The sequence below is a fragment of the Protopterus annectens genome, chromosome 2.part0, assembly GCF_019279795.1.
Source record: "Protopterus annectens isolate FY-2018-M chromosome 2.part0, PAN1.0, whole genome shotgun sequence".
In the NCBI taxonomy this organism is placed as follows: Eukaryota; Metazoa; Chordata; order Ceratodontiformes; family Protopteridae; genus Protopterus; species Protopterus annectens.
In genome coordinates, this window is record NC_056728.1 from 396,907,643 (window position 1) to 396,930,611 (window position 22,969).

The window sequence follows — 22,969 nt, forward strand, 5'->3', positions numbered from 1 at the left end:
ATGCTTATGTACTCCAGCCGCTCTGACGTCGGAGAGAAATGTGACATCTGCCGACGTCGGACCCAGACTTTGGAATCCTGCCGACCGAGGGCTGCCTGAGGCAGGACAACCCATATGTTATGACTGCAGTTGCATTCTTGAAGGACATCTGGCACATTCTAGCAATAGTCTCAAAGAACCCACCTCCGCCCACACACACAGACAGACACACACACACACACACACACACACACACACACACACACACACACACACGCACACGCACACACACACACACACACACACACACACACACACACACGCACGCACACACACACACACACACACACACACACACACACACACACAGAAAATCAGAAACAGAGTCTGAAACAGAAATCTTGAGGGAAATAATATATCCATCCCTGCATCTTCTTATTCAAATTCAGAATTTTTAATCTCTTCAGGAAAAGGGGTATCTTTTTTTCTTTTCTCAGAAACTACTTTACAAGAAGGATCAATAGCATGAAATAAGCCCTGAGCCAGATCCAGTAAACTACTCCTGTCTAAGGAAACCTGAGGAGGAATAGACAGATGTTTAACTTTCTGTTTCTTTTTGACAGGAAAAGAGGGGCCAACAGTGTTACTAATGGAAGCAGTATCTTTTCCAGGGATGTGCACAGTATTCTGACACAACAGGGAAGCATTCCCTGGTCCCTTCTCCCAGGACCCATAAGAGTGTCTCTCCCTTGCCAACTGAGGGATTCCCAACAGCCACAGAGAATATGGCTAAGCTTTCACCCACAATGACTCTAGGTGCTATACCAGAGAGATATGCGGTAAAGGCTGAGTGATTTGAAGTAAAACAAATGCCCATAGCAGAGTCACCCCACCTGCAGCTGAGGCATATTGCTGTCCTGTTGTGGTGGCACAGGCTCTTTACTTATTTTTTCTTTTTGTGGTTGCAAGAAGGACAGACCATGGGACCAGCAATCTGTTCCATGGTCAAGACAAAAATGGTGCCTCTTTCCTGAGGATGACAAGCAGCAAATGCTGTTAAACACTACCAGTCTACAAAAGTGTAAAGCATACCTTAAAACACTATGCCAGCCACACAAAAGTAAAATAAACTCCATTTCTACAAAGAAAAAAATGTTTTCAGCTCCTTTACACTATTTTAAACTGACAGGAAAAACAAATGCTACATATGAAAGTATGTTACAGTCTTGTGAAAGTCCAGGAAAACTCAACACTCCTAGCTTTAAAATAACTTTCCTGAAAAGTAAAGTGAAAAAGCAGCAACAAAATAAGAAAACTGAAGGATTTTTATCTCAAAAGGAACTTCTCTGCCCAGCAAAGGAAAAGCACAAGCCAACCATCAATCCTCAAAAGCCTCAGAGGAAAGAACAGTTGTGTACACTTACCATAAATGTAGATGTTTAAGTGTATTCACTGTTGCAGTGATCACATTTGGGTTATCCTGCCAGGGGTAGTCCTCAGTCCACCCAAATACCAGAGGCTTAGTATTTCTGTGTCAGTTGCTCTCACTCTAGGATTGACGTCAGGTCGTCAGTGGTATAAAACCAGGCAGCCGACACCATTACATCAGTTTTTCTTGGCCTAACTGTCAGAAGCCCCCAAAGGGGAGCTAAGAACACCACCAGTAGAAAGTAAAAACAAAAATTCCTTGTAAGGAGAGAAATAGCTAGAGAGAGAGAGAGAGAGAAAGAGAGAGACAAGGGGGATGAAGGGAGGAAAACCATGACTGCAACAGTGAATACACTCGAACATCTACATTTATGGTAAGTGTACACAACTATACTATGTTCTTCGTGTTTCAATGTTACAGTCATCACATTTGGGTTGATTCCTAAAGCTGTAGAAAAGGCTGGAGGCAGTCAAGAAGACTGGGGGCTGGCTAGGATGCCCCGCAAGACTGTGGTGGCAAAGCCTGCCCTGGATTTGGAGAAGGTAAGCAGGTGGCAATGCTTGGTGAAGATATGAACAGATGTTCATGTTGCAGCCTCCAGGATGTCCCTGGTGGGGACCCCTCTGAGAAAAGCTGCATAAGTGGAGGTTGCACTGATGGAATGTGTCCTGACCCCCTTTGGGGGTGGTTTCCCAGGCTGTTTGCAGCAGAAATGGATGCAGTGTGCTATCCATTTGGAGACTGTTTGCTTGGACATGGTCTTGCCCTCTGCCAGTTCAGCGAAGCTGACTAGCAATTGATCAGTTTTTTCTAAAAGGTTTAGTCCTGTCCAGGTACAATCTGAGCTGTCTGTGCACATCTAGAGAGTGCAGAATCCTTTCCCCCTTGTTTTGTGTGTTAGGAGAAAAGGTGGGCAAATTAATGGATTGGCTTAGAGCCACACTGTACACCACTTTAAGCATGAAGGATGGGTTAATCCTGAGGGAGACCCTGTCAGCATGTAAAATAATGAAGGGCTCTACAGCCATAAGTGCTTGTAGCTCTGATACTCTTCTAGCTGAAGTGATGGCCAGAAGCAAGACTGTCTTCCAAGAGAGAAATCTTAACTCTGCTGAAGCTGCAGATTCAAAGGGAGGCAGGGTGAGCTTTTCCAACACAAAGTTAAGGTCCCAATCTGGGGTAGGAGCTCTTCTGGGTGGCCTCAAGTTTGTTAGCCCCTCTTAGGAACTGTTTGATGAGAGGGTGTGAGAAAAGAGGTGGCTCTGTGCTGAAATGGGCAGAGATGGCTGATGCATGAATTTTAATAGAAGAGAAGGATAGATTCATGTGTTTTAGGTCTGCCAGGTAATCCAGGATGAGAGGTAGGGAGGGCTGTGCCATTCCAGCTTCCTTAGCCTGGATCTAGGTGCAAAGCCTTTTCCACTTGTCAGCATAAGATTTTCTAGTGCTGGGGCATCTGGCCTCACGTATAACATCAGGAACTTGTTTGCTTAGACTGGCAGATTGAGGAGAGGTCAGGGAATAAGCCAGGATGCCAGGTTGAGGATCTGCAATTGGGGATTCAAGAATTTTCCATTCTTCTGGGTCAGGAGTGGTGGGATCTGAGGTAGGTGCCATGGTGGCAGGGGTGACAGGCTGCGCAGCACTGGGTACCAGTGCTGATATGGCCAATATGGGGCAATAAGTATTGTCCTCAGTTTTTCCACCCTTACTTTGAGCAGTATCCTTGAGATGAGTGGTAGACGGGGAAATGCACAGACCGAGAGGTTTACCAACTGGAAGGATAGAGCTTCCACTTTCCAGGCCTTGCTGTGAGGTTCCCTGGTGAAGAATTTGTTGAGCTGATGATTGGAGTGGGAGGCAAAGAGGTCAACCTCATGGAAGAAGGGACAGCAACTGATGCAGAACCCAAGACTTTGTTAATCAGGCCGACTGAGGGCTACTGCAAGCAGATAACCCAAATGTAATGACTGCAACAGTGAAACACGAAAGACATCTAAGTTATTTAAAGCAGATTCTGTCTCGCAAAAGCCTTCGATACAATACCCCACTCGGGCATTATAGATAAGCTCACCAGCTTAAATATAAACCCCTATGTCACTAGATGGGTTGCAAACTGGCTCAAGGACAGAACCCACATGGTTAGAATTGCAGGAGCCATGTCAGACTCCAAACCAGTTACAAGTGGCATCCCACAAGGCTCAGTCCTGGGACCTCTCTTGTTTAGTATATATTTCTCGGAGGTACAGGCCCACCCGGAAGGATTGTGGCTGACCAAGTTCGCAGATGACTGCAAAGTGGGTGCCATAATCGACTCTCCAGCCGACACAAGCATCCTCCAAAAGGGTCTCATAGAAACAGACAACTGGTGCCAGAGCCATGGCCTCAAGCTAAACGCCAAAAAGTGTACAGTCATCCCCTTTGGCAAAAACAAAGTGCCCACAAATTACCACATAGGTGGTAAACCATTAAGTACAGAAGAAGTAATTAGGGACCTGGGGACCCAAGTTGAGAGCAATCTCTCATTTGACAAACACGTGGCCAAAGTGGTTAGAAAAACATTTTATATAGTCCACCTAATCATGAAGGGATTCACATGTAGATCAGGGGAGGTCATCGTGCCTCTTTACTCATCCCTCATCAGGTCCATAATTGAGTACAATGCCCATTTTTGGGATGTACCTTACCAGACACCTGCAGCAACTGGAAAGACCCCAAAAGTACCTCAACAAGAGGATCAAAGGGCTCAAACAGATGCCATATGCTGCCCAGTTAAAGAAACTCCAGCTCTACTCAGTGGCATACCGCCTGCTCAGAGGCGATCTGTGCCTGACGTATAAAGCCATGTCCAACCCGGAATTAATGGACATGCTGCACCTCAGAAAATCCAAATCCCATCGAGCTACGCGCTCGAGAGACTTGAACCTCAGCACTGAAATAAATAGGACATGCTGGAGGGACAGATTCATAACCCAGAGGCTCCCTTCACTCTGGAATAAAATCCCAGTCCAGGTTAGGCAGAGTCCCTCATTGACTCTCTTCAAGAGGAATCTTGATGAGTGGATGGGAGATCATAGGTTTACCCCGGGTATCACTTCTGTGTCACTGTTAGACAGAGGCACAGTATACTAACCTCGAAAAAGGGCATAGCAAAATTAATTTAAAATGGATGGCGAAAGCTAAACACACTCTGGCTATGCTTATAAATGCCCTAGAGCAGATAGCCTAGTATGAACCTATGAACCTATGAACCTAATACATTTTGAGCCAATAACCAATCAGTGAGCAAAGGTGAGAATCAAACCTTGTACATGGTGTCTGTGAGGTAAAACCCTTAACCATTATGCCAGTGCCCACAATGTGACACAAATGGGGTGTACAAGTTCTGGGATCAACAAGTAAGACTTACAAGAAGTGACTGGTCACACCTCTTCATGTTAAAACACCCTGGTCTTCTGGGTATAAGACTTGTTGGACATATGGCAGCAAGGAGGTTTACTATTCCTAGGACCAATTAATTTACACAGTGAACAAATGATAAATGCTGTATGTTTTGAAACATTATCAAATCAAAGGGTCAATGGAAGAAGGCGTATGGAGATAAGCAGCAGATCTAAAGCATCTGAAAATGTTGCTTACTTGGAATGGGCAGGAAAAATAAAAGCTGGGGAAAAAGGAGAAAAATCAAACCCTTAGGCTGCCATGTTCGGTATTTTCAATCTGAAGAACTAGAAGGGGAATGTAAGCAGACCCTTGGAGAAAAAATTCAGAATACTGGGATACTAAACAACATGCTAAAAGAGAATGTGTGGAAGGTGGATGGAGGTTAAGGGTTAAAGCAGGAGAATTCTACGACCAGTTTGGTGGACTACAAGATGTAAGTAATAAGAAGGACCACAGAAATGAGGAATTAAGCTAAAAGAAGAATTGAATCTATCTATAAAACTGAAGACTGAATGTAAACTCCCATTTGGTGCATCTGGAACAAGGCTGCACATGTACTGCCATTAATTATGATAGCGTAAGTTAAAAATAAATCACAATATGTGATTTAATAGAAGTGACTTTTCTCAAGAAACAGTGTACCCACAGCTCCAACAAAACATGCTCATTTTCTTTCTATGGACTATAACTGCACCAGCTTTATACCATTAAGTGTGTGCAATGTGCACTGCTTAAATCTTTAACTTCACATTACATTAAATAGTGTACACACATAACATGAAAATGAGCTGCTTCAACTTACCTTTTAGCAAATCAGCTTAGCTAATCTAATACTGCTTTAGTTACAGCACACTGCAAACTGTCAAACTACCCATTAATGGAACAAAAAAATAAATACATACTCTAAAAACTGGGCTATGTGCACTAAAAGCCAAAGGCTAATAATACAAGCTAAACACTAAGTAATAAGCAATGAATGGCTGTTAGCATTCCCACGACACAGTCAAATGATTCCCACAACCTCCAACTGCATCTGAAGGCTGTATGACCCCAATTAGCTCTCAACCCCTAGAGAACTCAGAAATGTGCATATGAATTATACCCAATATTCCATCTTTGGTTACAAAACACATTTCACCATTTCAGTGCTGTCTTCTAGCAAATTACTAGTTTTAAAACGTCTGACCTCTACTAACTACCACTATAAACTACAGTGCAAGGGACTCCTGGGGAAGTTCTTCTGGTCAATGTACACATATCTATTACAACCAGCTAAAGCACATTGAATGTCAACATGAGTATTGTCTAGTGATTTATTAAAAATATGTAAATATGCGGTGGTGCTGCACATAGCACTGCCGCCTCACAGCAAGAGGTTTTCTGGTTCAATTCCCGGGCTGGGGTGCCTACTGTGCGGAGTCTGCATGTCCTCCCTGTGGTCATGTGGGTTTCTGGGAGTTCTGGTTTCCTCCCACATCTCAAAGACATGCTGCAGGTGGACTGGACACTCTAAAATGGCCCTAGGTGTGCGTGTGTGCGTGTGAGTGTGTGTGTGTGCGTGTGTGTGTGCGTGTGCGTGTGCGTGTGTGCGTGTGTGTGTGTGTGTGTGTGTGCCTTCTGTGGAAGGTTGGGCGTCGGGCTGGAAATTCGACACAGTAAAACTCCACTGCCAATCATTCTGCAGACCGTAGTTTCGCTGTTGTGACCCCTAACGTGAAAAAGCTGAAAGGAAAAGAAGATCATGCATGTGTACAACACACACACACACACACACACACACACACAAAAGAACACAAAGATTTAAATATCTATCTATCTATATATATATATATATATATATACACATCTGTGTGTATGCATATATATATATATATATATATATATATATATTCATACAAACATATAACTATATAATACACACATGCTGTATGTATCTGTGTGTGTGTGTGTGTGTGTGCGCGCACGCGTGTGTATGTATCTTTCCCAGTCTTGTTTAGTGCTACTGTTGATTAAAGGTTTAGAGTTAACACACAAGTAAAGTACTACAAGTAGGCAGCATGTGTGTGTGTGTGTGTGTGTGTGTGTGTGTGTGTGTGTGTGTGTGTGTGTGTGTGTATATGCACACACACACACACATGTTTACACAGACGTGTGTGTATGTGTATACACATATATACATACTCGTGTGTAAACATGTGTGTGTACACATATATATATATATATATATATATATATATATATATATATGCACATACATAATATATGTACATATGTGTGTGCAAATGTGCATACTTATATGCATTATATTTATACACATAAATATATGTGTATGTATGTGTGTGTATATATATATATATATATATATATATATATATATGCGTCTGTGTACAGATAGATAGATACACAATCCTTGTGTAACACTTCAAGCTTCACTTATATTTCACAAACATTACATGCACTAACTCATTTGTAGCAAGTACAGTGCCACAATTACACTTCAAATTTGTGAAAATGACAAATTTGGTAGACACAGCTTTTAAAGCCGTTCATTCATTAGAAGGACAGTTGGCTTAGGGGCACTCTACATGGCACTGCTAAGTGATTTACAACTTTCAAAAGTGTAGAACACTTCATGCTCCTACACTTCTTTATTTCTGTAACTAGTAGTACATTGGGGGTCTACTTCACATGAATGATAGACCACATTACCGAAGACAAGAAAGCCGAGATGAGAACTCCTAAACTTCAGTTATACAAACGACAACATAGCTGACACGTTTCCAATAGTAAGTAACCAGTTAGCCAACAAGGGCAAATTAACCCTTTTCCCCACTGTAGTGTGATCCTGGAGTTGGTGTATTTAGTTAGGGGTGTGGGGGCACAGCCCCCCATGTGGGTGGGTTGGAGATGGTGCAGTGTACTTTCCGTCAGTTGTTGCCCCAGTGGTTATTTACCATTGGAAACATGTCGGCTATGCGGTCGGTCATTCACATGAAGTTTTGGAGTTCTCATATCGGACTTCTTTTCTTCGGTAATTCGTTCACATGAAGTTTTGGAGTTTTCATCTTGGACTTCTTGTCTTTGGTAATGTGGTCTTTCGTTCTTGTGAAATAGACCCACACTGGGACAACAAAAGCTGCATATACTAAAAAGAATAATGACTAGGTCTCTCTGGCCATAACTACTTATGGGTTCTTGACATGAATAACAGGATTCACCTCTCAAGTTTCCTTTGCTCAGCTCTAGAGGTCAATTTCTTGACATACATGGTAACAATCAAAGACCTAATCTAAGCCCTCTGTTTTAGTGACACATTTTATCCCAATAATAAAAAGAACAATAATCTGTACAGTGACAGCATTTACAAAACTGTGAGCTGTGATCCCAGAATTTAATCAGAATCTGGAACCATTCCTACAAGCAGTCTTTTATACATGTCAATCACTAAAATCATTAAGTCTCAAAATCAGGACTGAAGTCATGGATTGTCACTCTGCAATACTATTTTTGTTCTGCTCCTCATAAAATTTGTAGATTTCTGGCAAATCAATGAAGACTGAAGTCACTAAATGATGGCATACATTTGAATTTCAGACTTCTTACCTTTCAGAAAATGCATGCCAACACAAATCCAGTTCTTCTGGCAACTTTCTAAGTTTATAAGAGCAATATTTAAAATCTGCCCCTATTTTGAGCCTTTGTCCAACCACTACTTCAGGGTCTGTCCAGATTTCAGGCACTACGAAACTGACAGGAATTGGGGGGAGGGGGAGTTGTGCATGCACTCATACTCTCACATCTTACAATGGGCTGGCAGCTCATCCAGAATTATTTTCTCTGCCTTGATCCCACTCACTGTGAAGAAAAATCCATATCCTCTGGAATTCTGAACTGGGATAAACAGGTTATCAGAGAATGAAGAAAAAACACTAGTGTTGTTTGCTGGTTGAGTTTAGTACACCAGTGTGTTGTTTGTTGGTTGAGTTTGGTACACCAGTGTTGTTTGTTGGTTGAGTTTGGTTCCCCAGTGTTGTTTGTAGCTTATCAGAGAATGAGTAAATGAATATGTGGATGAATGAAAAGATATTAACCACAGAAAATTTACAAATGCAATGCACATGGGGAGAGCACTAACTAATGAGATGAATAAGAAACACTAACAGTGCCGTCCCCAATGAAAGGCAAGCTAGGCAAACCTGACTGCCACAAGTGTCACCTGAAACTCTACATATGTTCCAGATGTTTCCTATAGACCGTTCCTTGTTTTCTTCAAAGTCTGAGAACAGTACTAGCATGTTTTCATAGACATTTTATTTCATTGTAAACCTATACTTAAGAATTATCAGTCAGCTACATTTAATAACCACACATTTGCTAATCCATCCTTAGGAATGTCTGTCCATTCCTTATACGTTATGATCAGCAGTTGTTGGTAACAGTAAATTAATTAGTTCTCTGAACAGTAACAGAGGAGGTTTTGACCCAAGCCACTCAATATTGAGAAATTTTACCAAATGGAACTTTTCATTTACTTCTCAGAATTCTTTACGATTTTCAAGATCTATTCAATAATAGTACATCCCCAGTTTTTTTTTCCAAAAAATAAGAAAAAGATCAATATCTAAAATACCACACAATTGCAAAAGTTTCTTTAGGTGAACTGATATGAATGTGCACAGCATTAATTTATGCAATTTTTCTGGGAACAGTTCTTCCCCTCAGCTTCACAGATCTTTAAAAAGGGTTAAACATCTTGCCTGGCACAGCTAGATGAAAGCTCGACTTGTTTCCTGCACTGACGTGTAAAATTAGATCATGACTTGTTTGCCTGAACCAAGAAACCACAGGAGAGTAAGAATGAGTTAAAAAAAAGAAAGAAAAGATTCTACATGCTAAAGACCTGACAATTATTTTACATCGTCAGTAAAGTATAATCAGTCTGTACAAACAAACTTAATGGTGCAATATGTTCAAACATGACTTTATCTGGCAGTGTATTACATGGTTTGCACAATTTTCAAAAGTTATTTTCTTGTGTCCTTAAATTTCACTGAAAAGCAACAAGCATCTAGCCAAGATGAAAATGCATCCAAATCTTGCTTGCAACCTATTACAGAGCTTTGCAACAACATGACTACCCTTCCTGTAGGCCAACAAGAGAGTCAGGGTACAGGTCATACCACAGAGAGCTGCAGAGCCAGCTGGAATTCATGGGAACAGCATGTGCTGAGACATGCCAAAGGAATCACAAGCAGTTTTCAACAAGCTACTCAGTTAACAGTCTAGTCATAAATGGATTACATTACACACCAAAATGATCTTCGGTCAAATACTTGTTCCAGTACAACAGTCATTATAGAGGACCAGTTTTCATAAGCAAAACAAGTTCTTACCGTATTCACATTGGGTCGCACCAGATAAATTGTCATTTCTGAAACATAAGACATCTTTGGATTTCTGTAATCAAACAAAAGTGTATAAATTAAACAAAACAGAGCTAAAAAAATTGCAGGACAGTCAACAGATACTATCTGAAGTACACAGCCTCTCCATTTTTTCTTGATCTACCACATTTCTGTTTTATGCCCCACCTTAACTTATTCTAATGTTCTTTGTTTTAGAGATTCTGTTAACATTCTGGCATTGCTTTCTTTTTTCCATTTATTCTCTGTGTGACACCCCATCACTGGACCAATAATCAAGGAGCCTCAATCCTAACCACAAACACCAGTGGGGGACATACATTGGGAGGATGACAGGTTTGTTTGTTTCTTTCGGCTTTTCCCAGTTAGGGGTCACCACAGCGGAACTCCAGTCCGCTAATGATTGGCCGAGTTGCCAGCCCTGACGCACAACCTTCAACGAAGGTAAGCCCATTCACGCATGTCTCCACACAGAAGACGCTCTAGCTGAGAATCAAACAGGACAACGTCTCACTCCAGATGCAGCTCTCTGCATCAAGTGCAATTTCCCTTAAGAGCACACAGAAGCCATAGACAGTCCAGGGCTGGTTTCTCCCTGTTCCTCCAGATCCCCAGTAAGACTCCCCACTGGCACACCTATACAGTTCAGATTTCAGCTGAGTGGCCAAGCCAAGATCTCCAACACACTCTCTGTCCAACCAGTGCTTCGTGTCCCTGCCCAATTAGCTGACACACAGTCTTGGCAGATTTGTTTTACACACACACACACACATGGGAAAGGCTGTCAAAGGTACACTAGCTATGCCCCCTTCTGCCCAGACTATAAGGTAGTTATTACTGCCACCAGCCACCTCTTTATCAGCTACTTTATGGCCCTTAACAAAGGGTGTCCAATCTTACTGTGTAATGTTACTATCAATACGAATGGTAGTTTTACCAAGAGCAAAGCTATTAGGAGTGGCCAACAGTATCAACAAATAAATATGCAAGTACTCTCAGAGCTTAAACATGTCCAGACAGATCAGCCACAATTAAAGGTTTAAATATATTTAATAATAAATATTAAAAGAACAAGAAAATACTCAGTATATATTAACAGCGATATCAAAGTTCAAAATCACGGGAAATATTTAAAATAACATTGCAGGACAGTCTCAAATAAATAAAGAAAAATATCTAAGCTAAGCTTTGCTATATTCCAGACTATATCTAAGAGAATTATTATAACCTAGTACACTTACTTAATTAGCGCAGCAAGGCAGATGTGGTGATGTGGTTATCCTCTAGATGATGTCGTCAGGTCAAAGACAGAATACAGAATGCTGTCTCTCACTAAGAGACTTCCCAAATTAATATCTCAAATATTACTGCAGGGATAGCTTGCAGAATGACATAATTTCTTGTCATCTGACTCTATCCCAGTTAAAACCTCCACTGCTTAAAGCTAGCAGTATTTAGCCTCTACCTGTGAAAATACATACACAAGGCCTTTTCCTCAGATCTATGCAGATCCTGGAAGTCATAAAACAATAATTAGCATCTACCTGTGAAAATACATACACAAGGTCTTTTCATAGGTTCATAGGTTCATATGTCCGTACTAGGCTGATGGCCTTGGGGCCTTTACAAGCCTAGCCATAGGATTACCCTGGCATCATGCCACCTGACCTTAGTTCCCAATGCCTCTTTCGAGTAGAGCCACTGGAGTTATTCCCGGGGTAAATTTTCTATTGCCCAGCCACTCATCAAGATTTCTCTTAAAGAGGGTCAGCGAGGTGCTCTGCTTAACATGTATGGGAAGTCTATTCCATAGCATGGGCAGTCTCTGGGTTATGAACCTGTCCCTCCAGTACATTTTGATGGTTGTGGTAATGAGGTTGTGGCCTCTGGAGCGTGTGGTGTGGAGGGATTGGGATTTCTTTAGATGTAGCATTTCTAACAGAGCTGGGTCAAACATGGCTTTGTAAGTCAAGAAGAGATTGCCTCTAAGTAGGCGATATGAGACAGAGAATAGTTGGGAGTTTTTGAGTCTGTCCATATAGGACTAGTGTTTAAGGCCTAGGATCCTCTTTGCGAGGTACTTTTGCATCCTCTCCAGTTGTTGCAGGTGTCTCGTGAGGTACATGCCAAATGGGGCACTGTACTCAATGATTGGCCTAATGAGGGAAGAGTAGAGGGAGACAATGCCCTCTTTCTTCCTGGATGCAAAACCCTTAGTAATGAGATGTGCTACACAAACGGACTTTCTGACCACAGTGGCAATGTGGTGATCAGAAGAGAGGTTGCTGTTAACCTGTGTTCCCAGATCTCTTATAACGTCTTCTGTGTTCAGTGAACTACCATCAATGTGGTAATTCATGGGAACCAGGATTTTTCCCAAAGGAGATTGTGAAGACAGGTGAAGGCTGCCAGCCTAGCCAGATATAATTTTGTAGATAATTCTGTCATTTGTAAATATTAATGTAAGCCACATGCTTGTTCTCTTAAATGTGTAAAGACTGCATTGGATATTGAACTGCAAAAATGTAAAAACAGTTCACTCTGCTGTATGAAAGCTAAGTCAAGCATTTTATGACCATCTTTGATGTCAAAATTCGAAGCTAATATGTCTAGACGAAGGCATCCTGCCTATTGTTTTAAGATCACAGTTAATGGCTAGAATTTGCATGTATAAATGTCCTTTACTGCTCTGGTTTATGACCAGGTGTAAAGAATGTGGGGAGTCTCATTGGGGACCTGGAGAGAAAGGGAAAAACCAGTCCCAGACTGACTGTGATCTCTTTGTGCTCTTAAGGGAAATTGTACTTTACTGTGTGTGCATTTATTTTCCTCTCCCTATATGGACGCCCCTCACTGGTGTTAGTGGTGAGGATTGAGGCTCCTTGATTGCTAGGCCAGTGCACGGGCATTACATATTGCTTGGCAGTGGTGGGATATCCACACCACATATTATCTGGTTGGCAAATACTAATTGGCTTGTAGTGGTCTGGATGGAGCAAATTCCTGTAGTTGTGTACAGTGATCACGGAAGGTGTTTTGTACTCTAAATCAGCCACGCAGTGAATACTCAAGAGTTCAGATCACAATTGTTTTATTTGTTTTGTTAGCTTAGTCAGGGAGAGCGGGCAGCATGTCAGCAGAAGAGTACGGAAAGCTGACAAGCAGCCAGCTGGCTGAGATGTGCCAGGCTAGGGGACTGGTTAATGGAAACCTGACTACGGCAGACATGACTGCAGCTTTGGTCACAGATGCATCAGAAAACAGCAATCAGGAGGACGATCAGACTGGCAGTGGTGATGTACCACCCTCAGGGAATGGACAGCTCAACCTTTCTGCAGAGGACTTAAAAATCTATCTAAAGCTAAAGAGACTTGAGTTGGAGGCCTGGCGTTTGGAACTAGAAGCAGCTAAGAAACTGCAATGTTTGCAAACTGAGGAGAATGAGAAACTGCTACACCTGGAAGATGAGGAAAAGGAGAGGCAGACGCAGCATGAGAAGCAGATGTTGGCTCTTCCCCAGAGTCATGGAGGTAATGGGGAAGGGCGTAACTGGACCCCAGAAGCACAAAAGGTCAGTAAATTTCTTCCGCAGTTTAAAGAGTGGGATAATTTTGATAGTTTCATTCATATGTTTGAGAGGGTATGTAAACAATATGATGATGACAAAAAGCTCTGAGTACGGTTCCTGACCCCCTTACTCCATGGTAACAGCTGTAACTGCATTGTCTAAACTTGCTGATTGTGAATATTTTGATTATACTGCTGTTAAAATTCATTTGTTAGAATTGTTTAAGCTAACACCTGAAACGTATAGGAAAAAGTTTTGTGAGCATAAGCGCAAAACAGATGAAAGTGTGTGTGAATATGTTGCTGAACTAAGCACTTATTTTCACAGGTGGGTGAGTGGATGTCAGGTCACCACTTTTGAAGGGCTGGCAGACTTTTTGGTGAGGAAACAAGCCCTTAGCACTTTGCCTGAGGACATGAGGATCTGGTTAGCTGATAAACAATGTGCTACTTCAGATGAGTTGGGGAAGAAGGGAGACCTATACCTAGCAAGAAGGGCATCCCTGCACAGGAAAAGGACCCCTAGTACTGCTCATGAGTCTAAAGGAACCCATGGTGGGCAGCACAGACTGCCCCAACAGAATCTGCCAGTAGCAGGGGAAGCCACTAATCCAGGTACATGTCCAGGACCTAGGGTTAAATGTTTTGAATGCAACCAGTGGGGCCATGTGGCATACAGATGTCCACGGAGGCAAGGTGGGGAAAAAAAGGTGAGAGAGCCAGTAAGTGAGGAAGACAAAATGCCAATAGTATGTTGTCTTGAGACAACAAGGGTACCAAACTACCATCCTGCAGATGTCCTGATAGGGAAGGATTTGGATGAGGCAGTACCATGTGCTTATGCATTTACACACAGTCAGGCTAGGAGACAAGCATGTGGGTTTGGTAGCCTGGGGGAGACCCAGACAGACTGCATGCATGCAGCCAGGACTCGTGAGGTGGTTACTTCAGGGAGGGAGCTACTCTGTAGCAGTTAAACTGAAAGTGAGCCACAGCTGCTTGTGGGTACTGATGTTCACTTGGACAGAGTGACCGCAAATGTAGAGCTGAGTAGTAGTACCCAGGCTAACAGTGAGGTACCACTGTCAGAGGATGCCAGACTTCCTGTGGAAGGGGAGATGGGAAGGGTTACAAAGAGAGAGTTGAGACAGGTTCAGCTCTCAGACCCTACATTACAAGGCCTGAGGCAGGTAGCTAGTGAGGCACCTGATTCTCAAGGGAAGGGGGAATTTGTATACTGGGAAAAAGGGTTACTGTATAGAGAGTTATTACTGAAATGTACTACTCACTAAAAAGATAGCGGTAAGCAAAAGTATTAATGTAAAGAAAAATCAAACTGCTACTCCACAGCTATTTCAAACATATTCCAAAGTTTTATTAAAAGATTCTTTAATTTCTTTATGCAAGTTTATTTTAGAACTGTGTTTTCTCTTGGATATAGCTAGGAAATAGGAACAATAGACTAGTTTGTTTTCTGTGATGTCAGAACTTTGGCTACTGTATTATTTCAAGTATTTCTCTGTGATCTCTGAACTCTTGACTAGCACCATGTAGTAAGAAGTATTGTTTTGTGTTTTTATTATTTATGAAATATTTTTAAACCTTTCAACTGTGGCTGTTTTATCTAGAGTTAATTTAAGCTCTAGAGTACATTGCATCTATACAGTGATACTGTACCAAGTCACTCTAATAAGCCTTGACTGTTCAGTCAGACTTATAATTTGGATAATAATATTGCACAGTAATTATTGTACACCCTTTCAGAAGTGCCTTTGAGTAGCTGATATTAGTGGGTGGTGGCTGTACTACCTTTTAGACTGGGCAGAAAAGGGGCACAGCTGGAGGACCATTGTCAGCCTTCCCCAGGAGTGTATGTGTGGTTGTATATAACTCTTATCTCAAAGTGTGTGTGTGTGTCAGCTACTTTGGCAGGGACACAAAGCACTGGTTGGACGGAGAGGGTGCCAGAGGTTTTAACTTGCCCACTATGCTGAGATCTGGACCCTATGGCTGTGCCAGTGGGGAGTCCTACTGGGGACCTGGAGAGAAAGGCAGAAACCAGCCCCAGACTGACTACGATCTCTGTGTGCTCTTAGGGGAAATTGAACTTTACTGTGTATGTATTTATTATCCCTTCCATATATGGACGCCCCTCACTGGTGTTAGTGGTGAGGATTGAGGCTCCTTGATTGCTGGGCCAGTGCATGGGCGTCACAGGGATGATGGCACATTTTTTGGCACTGAGATTAAGGCCAAGGTTCTGACACCAGTCGCTGGTCTCAGTGAGGCCATTCTGTAGGATGTCAACATCACTTGGGGAGTTAATAATAGCTCCCAACTTGCAATCGTCTGCGAACTTTGTCAGCCAGAGTCCCTTTGTGTTGGCCTGGACTTCAGAGAAGTAGATACCAAACAGCAGTGGACCCAGGACTGAACCCTGTGGGACTCCTCTCGTGACTAGTCGGCAGTCTGTCTTGGGAGTCAGCTACTTTCACACTGTGGGTTCTATCTGTGAGCCAGTTTGCAACCCACCTAGTGATATAGGGGTTGATGCCTAGCTTAGTGAGTTTTCCTATGATTCCTGAGTGGAGAATGGTATCAAAGGCCTTGGCCACATCAAGGTAGGCTGTATGAACCACCTTGCCTTCATCCACAGCTCTGGTGACTGACTCAAAAAAAGTTGACCAAGTTGAGCAGGCACAATCTACCTTTCACAAAACCAAACTGTGTGGGATCCAGAGTTTGGAGAGTCTCTATATCCTTGTTTATTAGGTCCATGATGATGCATTTCCATAGCTTTGCATATCAGACTCATCAGGCTAATGGGGCGATAGTTCCCAGGGTCTGCAGTTGCTCCTTCTTTGTGGAGAGGGATGACTGGGGCAGTGTGACATTCAGTAGGGACAAAGCCTAAGGTGAGGCTGTGATCAAACTGGGCACACAGGTGAGGGATAAGAGCAAAGCTGAAGGCAACAATGTTGAGTTAGCATATGATCCTAGTAAAGGAGTTCACTCCAAGAATAGAGCATCTGCCGAAGGACTTAATAGGATTATGGAGGTGCCTATAAACCCACTTTTGGGCAATAATTTAACAGTTCAGCCATCGGCTGGTACTGATAATGATGAGGTATATTTGCTCTTTATTAGTAAATTTAAAGAGCTAGAGAACAAATTATATAAATGCAAGAGATTGCAGTGGCAGCGGTTCCATTTAGAGGCACCCCTCAAATATACAGTTATATCTAGGGGGCTTAGAATTCTCAATATGTCCACCTACAGGAACTTATTTTCAGACTTGCTTTTGAGATGCAATCCTTTAATTTACAAGATAGCTCTGGTTACTTGCAATTATTGATTGACGTTTTTCTCCCTGAAGAAAAGGAACTGCAGAAAAAACTTAATACACTACAAAATGAGATTTATGATGCTTTTTCTGCTGATGTCATCAGCGATAAACTGGATTCTCTGCATCATTACATTCTGACTTATGAGAAGAGGTTGCAGTTGATTCAAATTAAGAAACTGCAATGGAACATTAATGATTCCACTAATAGGGCGTTTTTTACATGGAGTAGAACAAATGCTACTGCTGCAACTAATATTGACCATTCGCAGCCAGTTACGGAGCCTTTGACTGAGCAAGCCAGGGCATGATGGTAATGAAGAGAAAACGCCAACAAGACAGCTACACAAGAAAAGAAAGTCTAATGTTGACAAAGCTGGGAGTTTTTCTGCACCGACTTCAGAAATGGGTTTTAGAGCTGCTACAACTTCTTTTAACCTACAAAGCCCTTTTCCAATCAGAGAGAGATCACAAAGCCGAGGGAGAAAGGGCAAGATACAGCATTTTTCGAACATGGAAATCAATCAGACTTCAACGGGTCAAGGGAAACGAAGGTAAAAGATTTAGTTATTAACATCTCCTCGGTGCATTTAACCCCTCCACAAATAGCATTTTTGAATAAAAGCATCTCCTTCATTCCTACTCATAAAGCAGATTTAAATGATGTATTGACAGACTTAAGGCTTTTTGAAAGGACACTTACACTGAAAAGCATATTTTCAAAGAGTAACAGCAATGACATTAACATCTTTAAGAAACCCAGCACCTATATCCCACCACCGAATGCTAAGATAGACATGTTTGTAGAAATTTCTGAAAAACAAATAAGAAGAGAGTTTGAATGTAAAGACAATGCGACATATTATAATTTAACTTATGAAGAGCATGTTGCACTAACTGAACTTAAAAACATGAAGTCTATAGAGATTAGACCAGTTGACAAAGGAGGGGGAATAGTAGTACTGGACAGGGAATGTTACAGAGAACAAATGGGAAAACTGTTATGTGATGCTGCCACTTATGTGTGTCTTTCTAAACCTGTTGTCAATGCGATTGTTGAAAAAGTATCTTTGTTTCTTTTTGATATGCTTATGACTGGCATGACTGATGAGAAGCTTTTTGAGTATTCTGAAGTTAAACAACCCCTAGTACCCATAATTTATGGTCTACCAAAGGTGCATAAAGATGCACTTACTCCAGCAATGCGTCCAATAGTATCTGGGAAAGGTTGGGTTATGGAGCCACTCTCAATTTTTATTGAAAAGAATTTACACTCTCTTTTAGATAGTTATGAGACAGTTCTTAAAAACACTAGAAGTTTCTTACAGAAATTATTTGTGGCCACCTCCAACCTTGGAAATAACAACTACTATTTGGTAACGATGGACGCATAATCTCTTTTTACTGTCATTCCTAATGTATGGGGCATAGAAAATGTCAGAAGGTTTATGAATATTAATCATTGTTTTTCTACTGTTAAGATAGATTTAATATGTGCCCTGCTAGAACTTGTTCTTGAAAATAATGTTTTTTTTATTTGAAGAACAGTTTTATGTACAGAAGGTTGGCGTAGCAATGGGCACAGCATTTGCGAACAGCTACGCCAAACTGGCCTTAGTACAATGGGAGAGAGATGTGTTGTTACAAGCTGCAGGATTTTCTCACCACATCCTATGGCATGCTAGGTTTGTGGATGATACCCTCCTCTTATGGGATGGATCACTTGTGACCTTACCTCAGTTTGTAGAATGTCAGCATCAGTCTACAGGTATTCTAAGGTTCACGTTTAAGTATTCCTGTGAATAGACTGAATTTTTAGATGTCATGGTTAAGAAATCAGATTTAGGTTATATAGTGACAAGTATTTATTGAAAACTCACTTGGAGGAATAATCTATTACACAAGAACAGTATGCACCCCAGGCATATTCCTCGGAACATGATCAAGGGACAAGTGCTTAGGGTAATGAGACTCCACAACAATGATCAACAGGTAATATTAGTACTTGAGTCTCTGACAAAAGAATTCTTAGATAGAGGTTATCCTAAGAAGGAAGTTGACAGATGCACCACAGATGCACTGAAAGAGAAGGTAAAGGAAGGACCTATTTTTCAGAATCACCATCAAATGAAGGTTTTTAGAACACAAGGAACAGAGGTACTTCCCCTTAACATACTCCTCATATCTATAGGGTCTGTGATACAATTAAGCGTAACTGGGACATTCTAGATACTGTAGATGAACTGAAAAGTGTTACAGACACAGTGCCACACTTTTCTTTTAAAATAATAAATCATTGAAGAGGTACTTATGTTACAATGCATCCGTCACCAGGAAGGTAATAACATCGACTAGGAAAGGCACATTTAAATGTAGGAACTGTACAGCCTGTACATTTATTCATACAGGAATGAACTATGTGCATCTACATAGAAAGTTTCAGATAGAAACAGATTTCTAATCTGATTGTAAGACACGTAATATTGTTTACTTTAGCTACTGTGTTATGTGTCCTGCGTTTTACATAGGTATGAGTAACAGACAGCTAAAGGACAGAATTCTGGAACACCAGAGAGACATTAAAAATAAGAAAGACACAAATGCTCTTGCTAAGCATATAATAAATTATGGTGCTGATCACAGTTTTATGTTTTTGGTGCTTGAAATAATGCCTGAGAGTTTAAGGGGGGGATATAAAGAACAAGACAGAATCCGCTGAACAAAAATGGATTCTGTCATTGAGTGCAAATAAAGAACCAGGGTTAGATGAGGTTATCTCATTGAAACCATTTTTAAAAGCAAGACCACTTAAACATTAATAGCTTCAATGTTTTTTTATATATGTTTTTATGACTTTTTTATGGTTGTATTTATGTGGGTCTAAAGTGTTGCATCAGTTAATATTTGATTCTTTTTGTAACTATTTAAATGCAGTGTGTGTTTTTATGAGTCAGTCTGATGAAGCAGTTTGATACACCGTGAAAGCGCTTACTTTTTACAAATTAAAGCTTCACTTTATTTTAACTTTGCCTGTTGCCGTGTTGGATTGTGGTACAATTGTTTTTATTCATATTTCTTTTACTGTACCGACCCATTCTTATTCTCGGTTTTGTTCCTTTTACAAACAGGTGTGGTGCCAGTTCACTCTGTAGTTCATGTATAACATATCCAGGGATATTGTCAGGTTCCACAGAAGCTATATTCGTGGTCTTGGACAGTGCTGTTTTAACTTGTGCAGCAGTAATACTGGGTGCCTGGCAATCTACTGGCATTGTGATTGGTTCTTTGGGGGGGGGTAAAGTTGGCACTGAATCTGTCGGCCAGTATATTGGCAATATCTATTGGCTCAGTATAGGAGGTACCAGTGTGCAGTAGCTCAGAGCAAATATGGGTATTGCTGTGGGGATTCTTTACATAACTATAGAAGGTCTTGTGGTTGTCTTTACTATCTGCTGCAATTCTGTTTTCTTAGCTAGCTTTAGATAATTTGATGAGGAATCTCAAGTTTTTGTTGAGGCTGATAAGGGAGTTTTTCCAGTCCTGGGACTTCATCGTATTCCTCATCAGTTTCCTCCTTATGTTGTACAGTTTGTTTATGGCAGGGGACCACCAGATTGTCTTCATTTTTTTGGAGGAGAGCGTCTTGGTTCTATTGGCTATGGCGAGATCCATACGTGTTCATACAGTGCACTGTTGCATGATTCGGCGGTCATGCAACTATTCTCCATTTGCATGAGTGCCATGAAGTTAGCCACCTCGAAGCCCAAAGTTAGCTTTGCTGAAGTTTTTCATGGTGGTTACCTTTGCGGGGGGGAGGGGTGGTGGACTTCCAAGGTGATTAGTTTGTGGTCGGATCTAACCAGGGAAAAGCTGACTATTGGTGTAGAGCAATGGTCGTCCATGTTAGTAATAGCCAGGTCAAGGATGTTGCTACCTCTAGTGGGGGTAAGAACGAACTAGTCCAGAGCACTGGAATTAATGATCTTCGGGAAACGCTGGGCATGTGTATTGGTACATGAGTAGTTTTCCCAGTTAATGGAGGGGTAGTTGAGTATGAGAGTGTTAGATTGGACCCTAATATTCTCCAGGGTGCTTAGGAATGTAGAGTGTGAGCCTTGGGACATAGTTGGGGACCTATAGCAGGCTATGACCTGAACCACTGTCTTACCCAGTGTTAGCTGTACCTGAAGTATCTCTGATGCATTATGCATTATGCTGGGCTACCAGTCTGGAGGTGTTAGCATCCTTTATAAATATGGAAACACCACTGCCTTTGGAGCTTCAGTCCAAGTTCTGGGGCTGAAAGGTGTGGAATGAGTTATAGCCTGGTAGTGTAGGGGTGCTTTCTGCTGCCTTGAACTAGGTCTCTGTTACAGCACAAATGTCATTGTTCTCTATTTTAAGGAGTGCTTCAAGCTAGTGCATTTCCTCAGATCTATTCAGATCCTGGAAGTCATATAACAATAAAACACTTCCAAGACAATACAGAAAACTTCTCTAGTACAGACATTATGTCTCCTGCTGCACTGAAACTGAAAGATAATATCTTTTTATTGCATGGCCATAAAGTAATTTAACATCAGGTATTTTTCGGAGGTTAACCTCTTGTGTCCCAGCTGCCACTGTTAAAATATACACATTTAAACAGTTATAACAGCGCAGGTACATTTCTGTTCTATTCCAGTAGGGCACACTGTGGTTACATTTTAAGCTTTTTTTCAAAAACCTTTTCAACACACACTTCTGTACCAGAAGTTTGATATACACCTGACATACAGTTCCAATACATTTGTAACACAAGTATCTTATATGAATCATGTTATTTACAAACAACATACAATTATTTACAAAATTCCAGATAGCTGTGCTGGCAGTATCTCCCTTTGTCACACTCTGCACATCCTGCACTCCCCTCTCCTAAAACCTCCAAATTCATAGCACAAACCTTTGGTTGTTTTTTGACACATTCTTCTGAAAAAATATACACAAAAGCAAGCACTATACCCAACCTTTTTTAATCCATGATGATGGTGTTGATCTTTCCCCTGCATGTTTTATTCAACTTTTAACAGTTTAAAAATATTTGTTTTCTCAAAAATAACTCTTTTTAGAATCTAGAAATACTTTCAAAAATGGATTTTGTACTGCATTTACATTTTAGAACACTATGCATTACAAGTGAGGGGTTACAACTAGAGAGCTTCTAATCCATTTAAAGTAAAATGACAGGCCCGCTCTCCCCAGTCCAACACTAAAAATGCTATCACTATTCAGTATTACGCACTATTCACTGTCTACTACATACAGATCTCCCAACACTGGGAATCACAGTCCTCTCCAAGTCAGACGCATAATGTTTTTTTTCAGTACCATGAGAAAATTCCCTACCACATACAAAAAAGTCAGCATTTTCATTTATTTTTGTTTACGATAAATGTCGCCAAAAATACATAGCATATAATGAACAAAAGTCTTAAATTTGTATTACTCCCACTACTGCCTTCCCTTCATCAGTGAAGAAGCTGTATGACACTACGCTGTCTCTGCTCATTATTATGCCAAGAATGTTTCAGATAGTAGTTTCCAATGGCACACTCCTATCATATGTCACTAACCCCAAACAGTCATATACTTTTCACCCCTGTTCGCTCCAGTCATTTTTTCCAAATATATTCCATAACACATTCTAATTGATTAATTAAGCTGATGTATACTAATTCTCACAACTCCATTTCACTTAGTGTCACAATGCACAACTCTCACATTTAATATACAATACCCTAC

At 41.2% G+C, this 22,969-nt stretch overlaps 1 protein-coding gene across 1 annotated transcript in view; it reads right to left on the bottom strand.

Annotated features, from left to right (window-relative positions):
* Positions 1–22,969, bottom strand: part of LOC122793103 (annexin A1-like) — a gene marked incomplete in the record, with an annotated part of 731,647 nt that overhangs the window by 665,930 nt on the left and 42,748 nt on the right. The window contains 1 exon segment of the mRNA XM_044060835.1: positions 10,246–10,309. Coding sequence (XP_043916770.1) covers positions 10,246–10,299 — 54 coding nt within the window.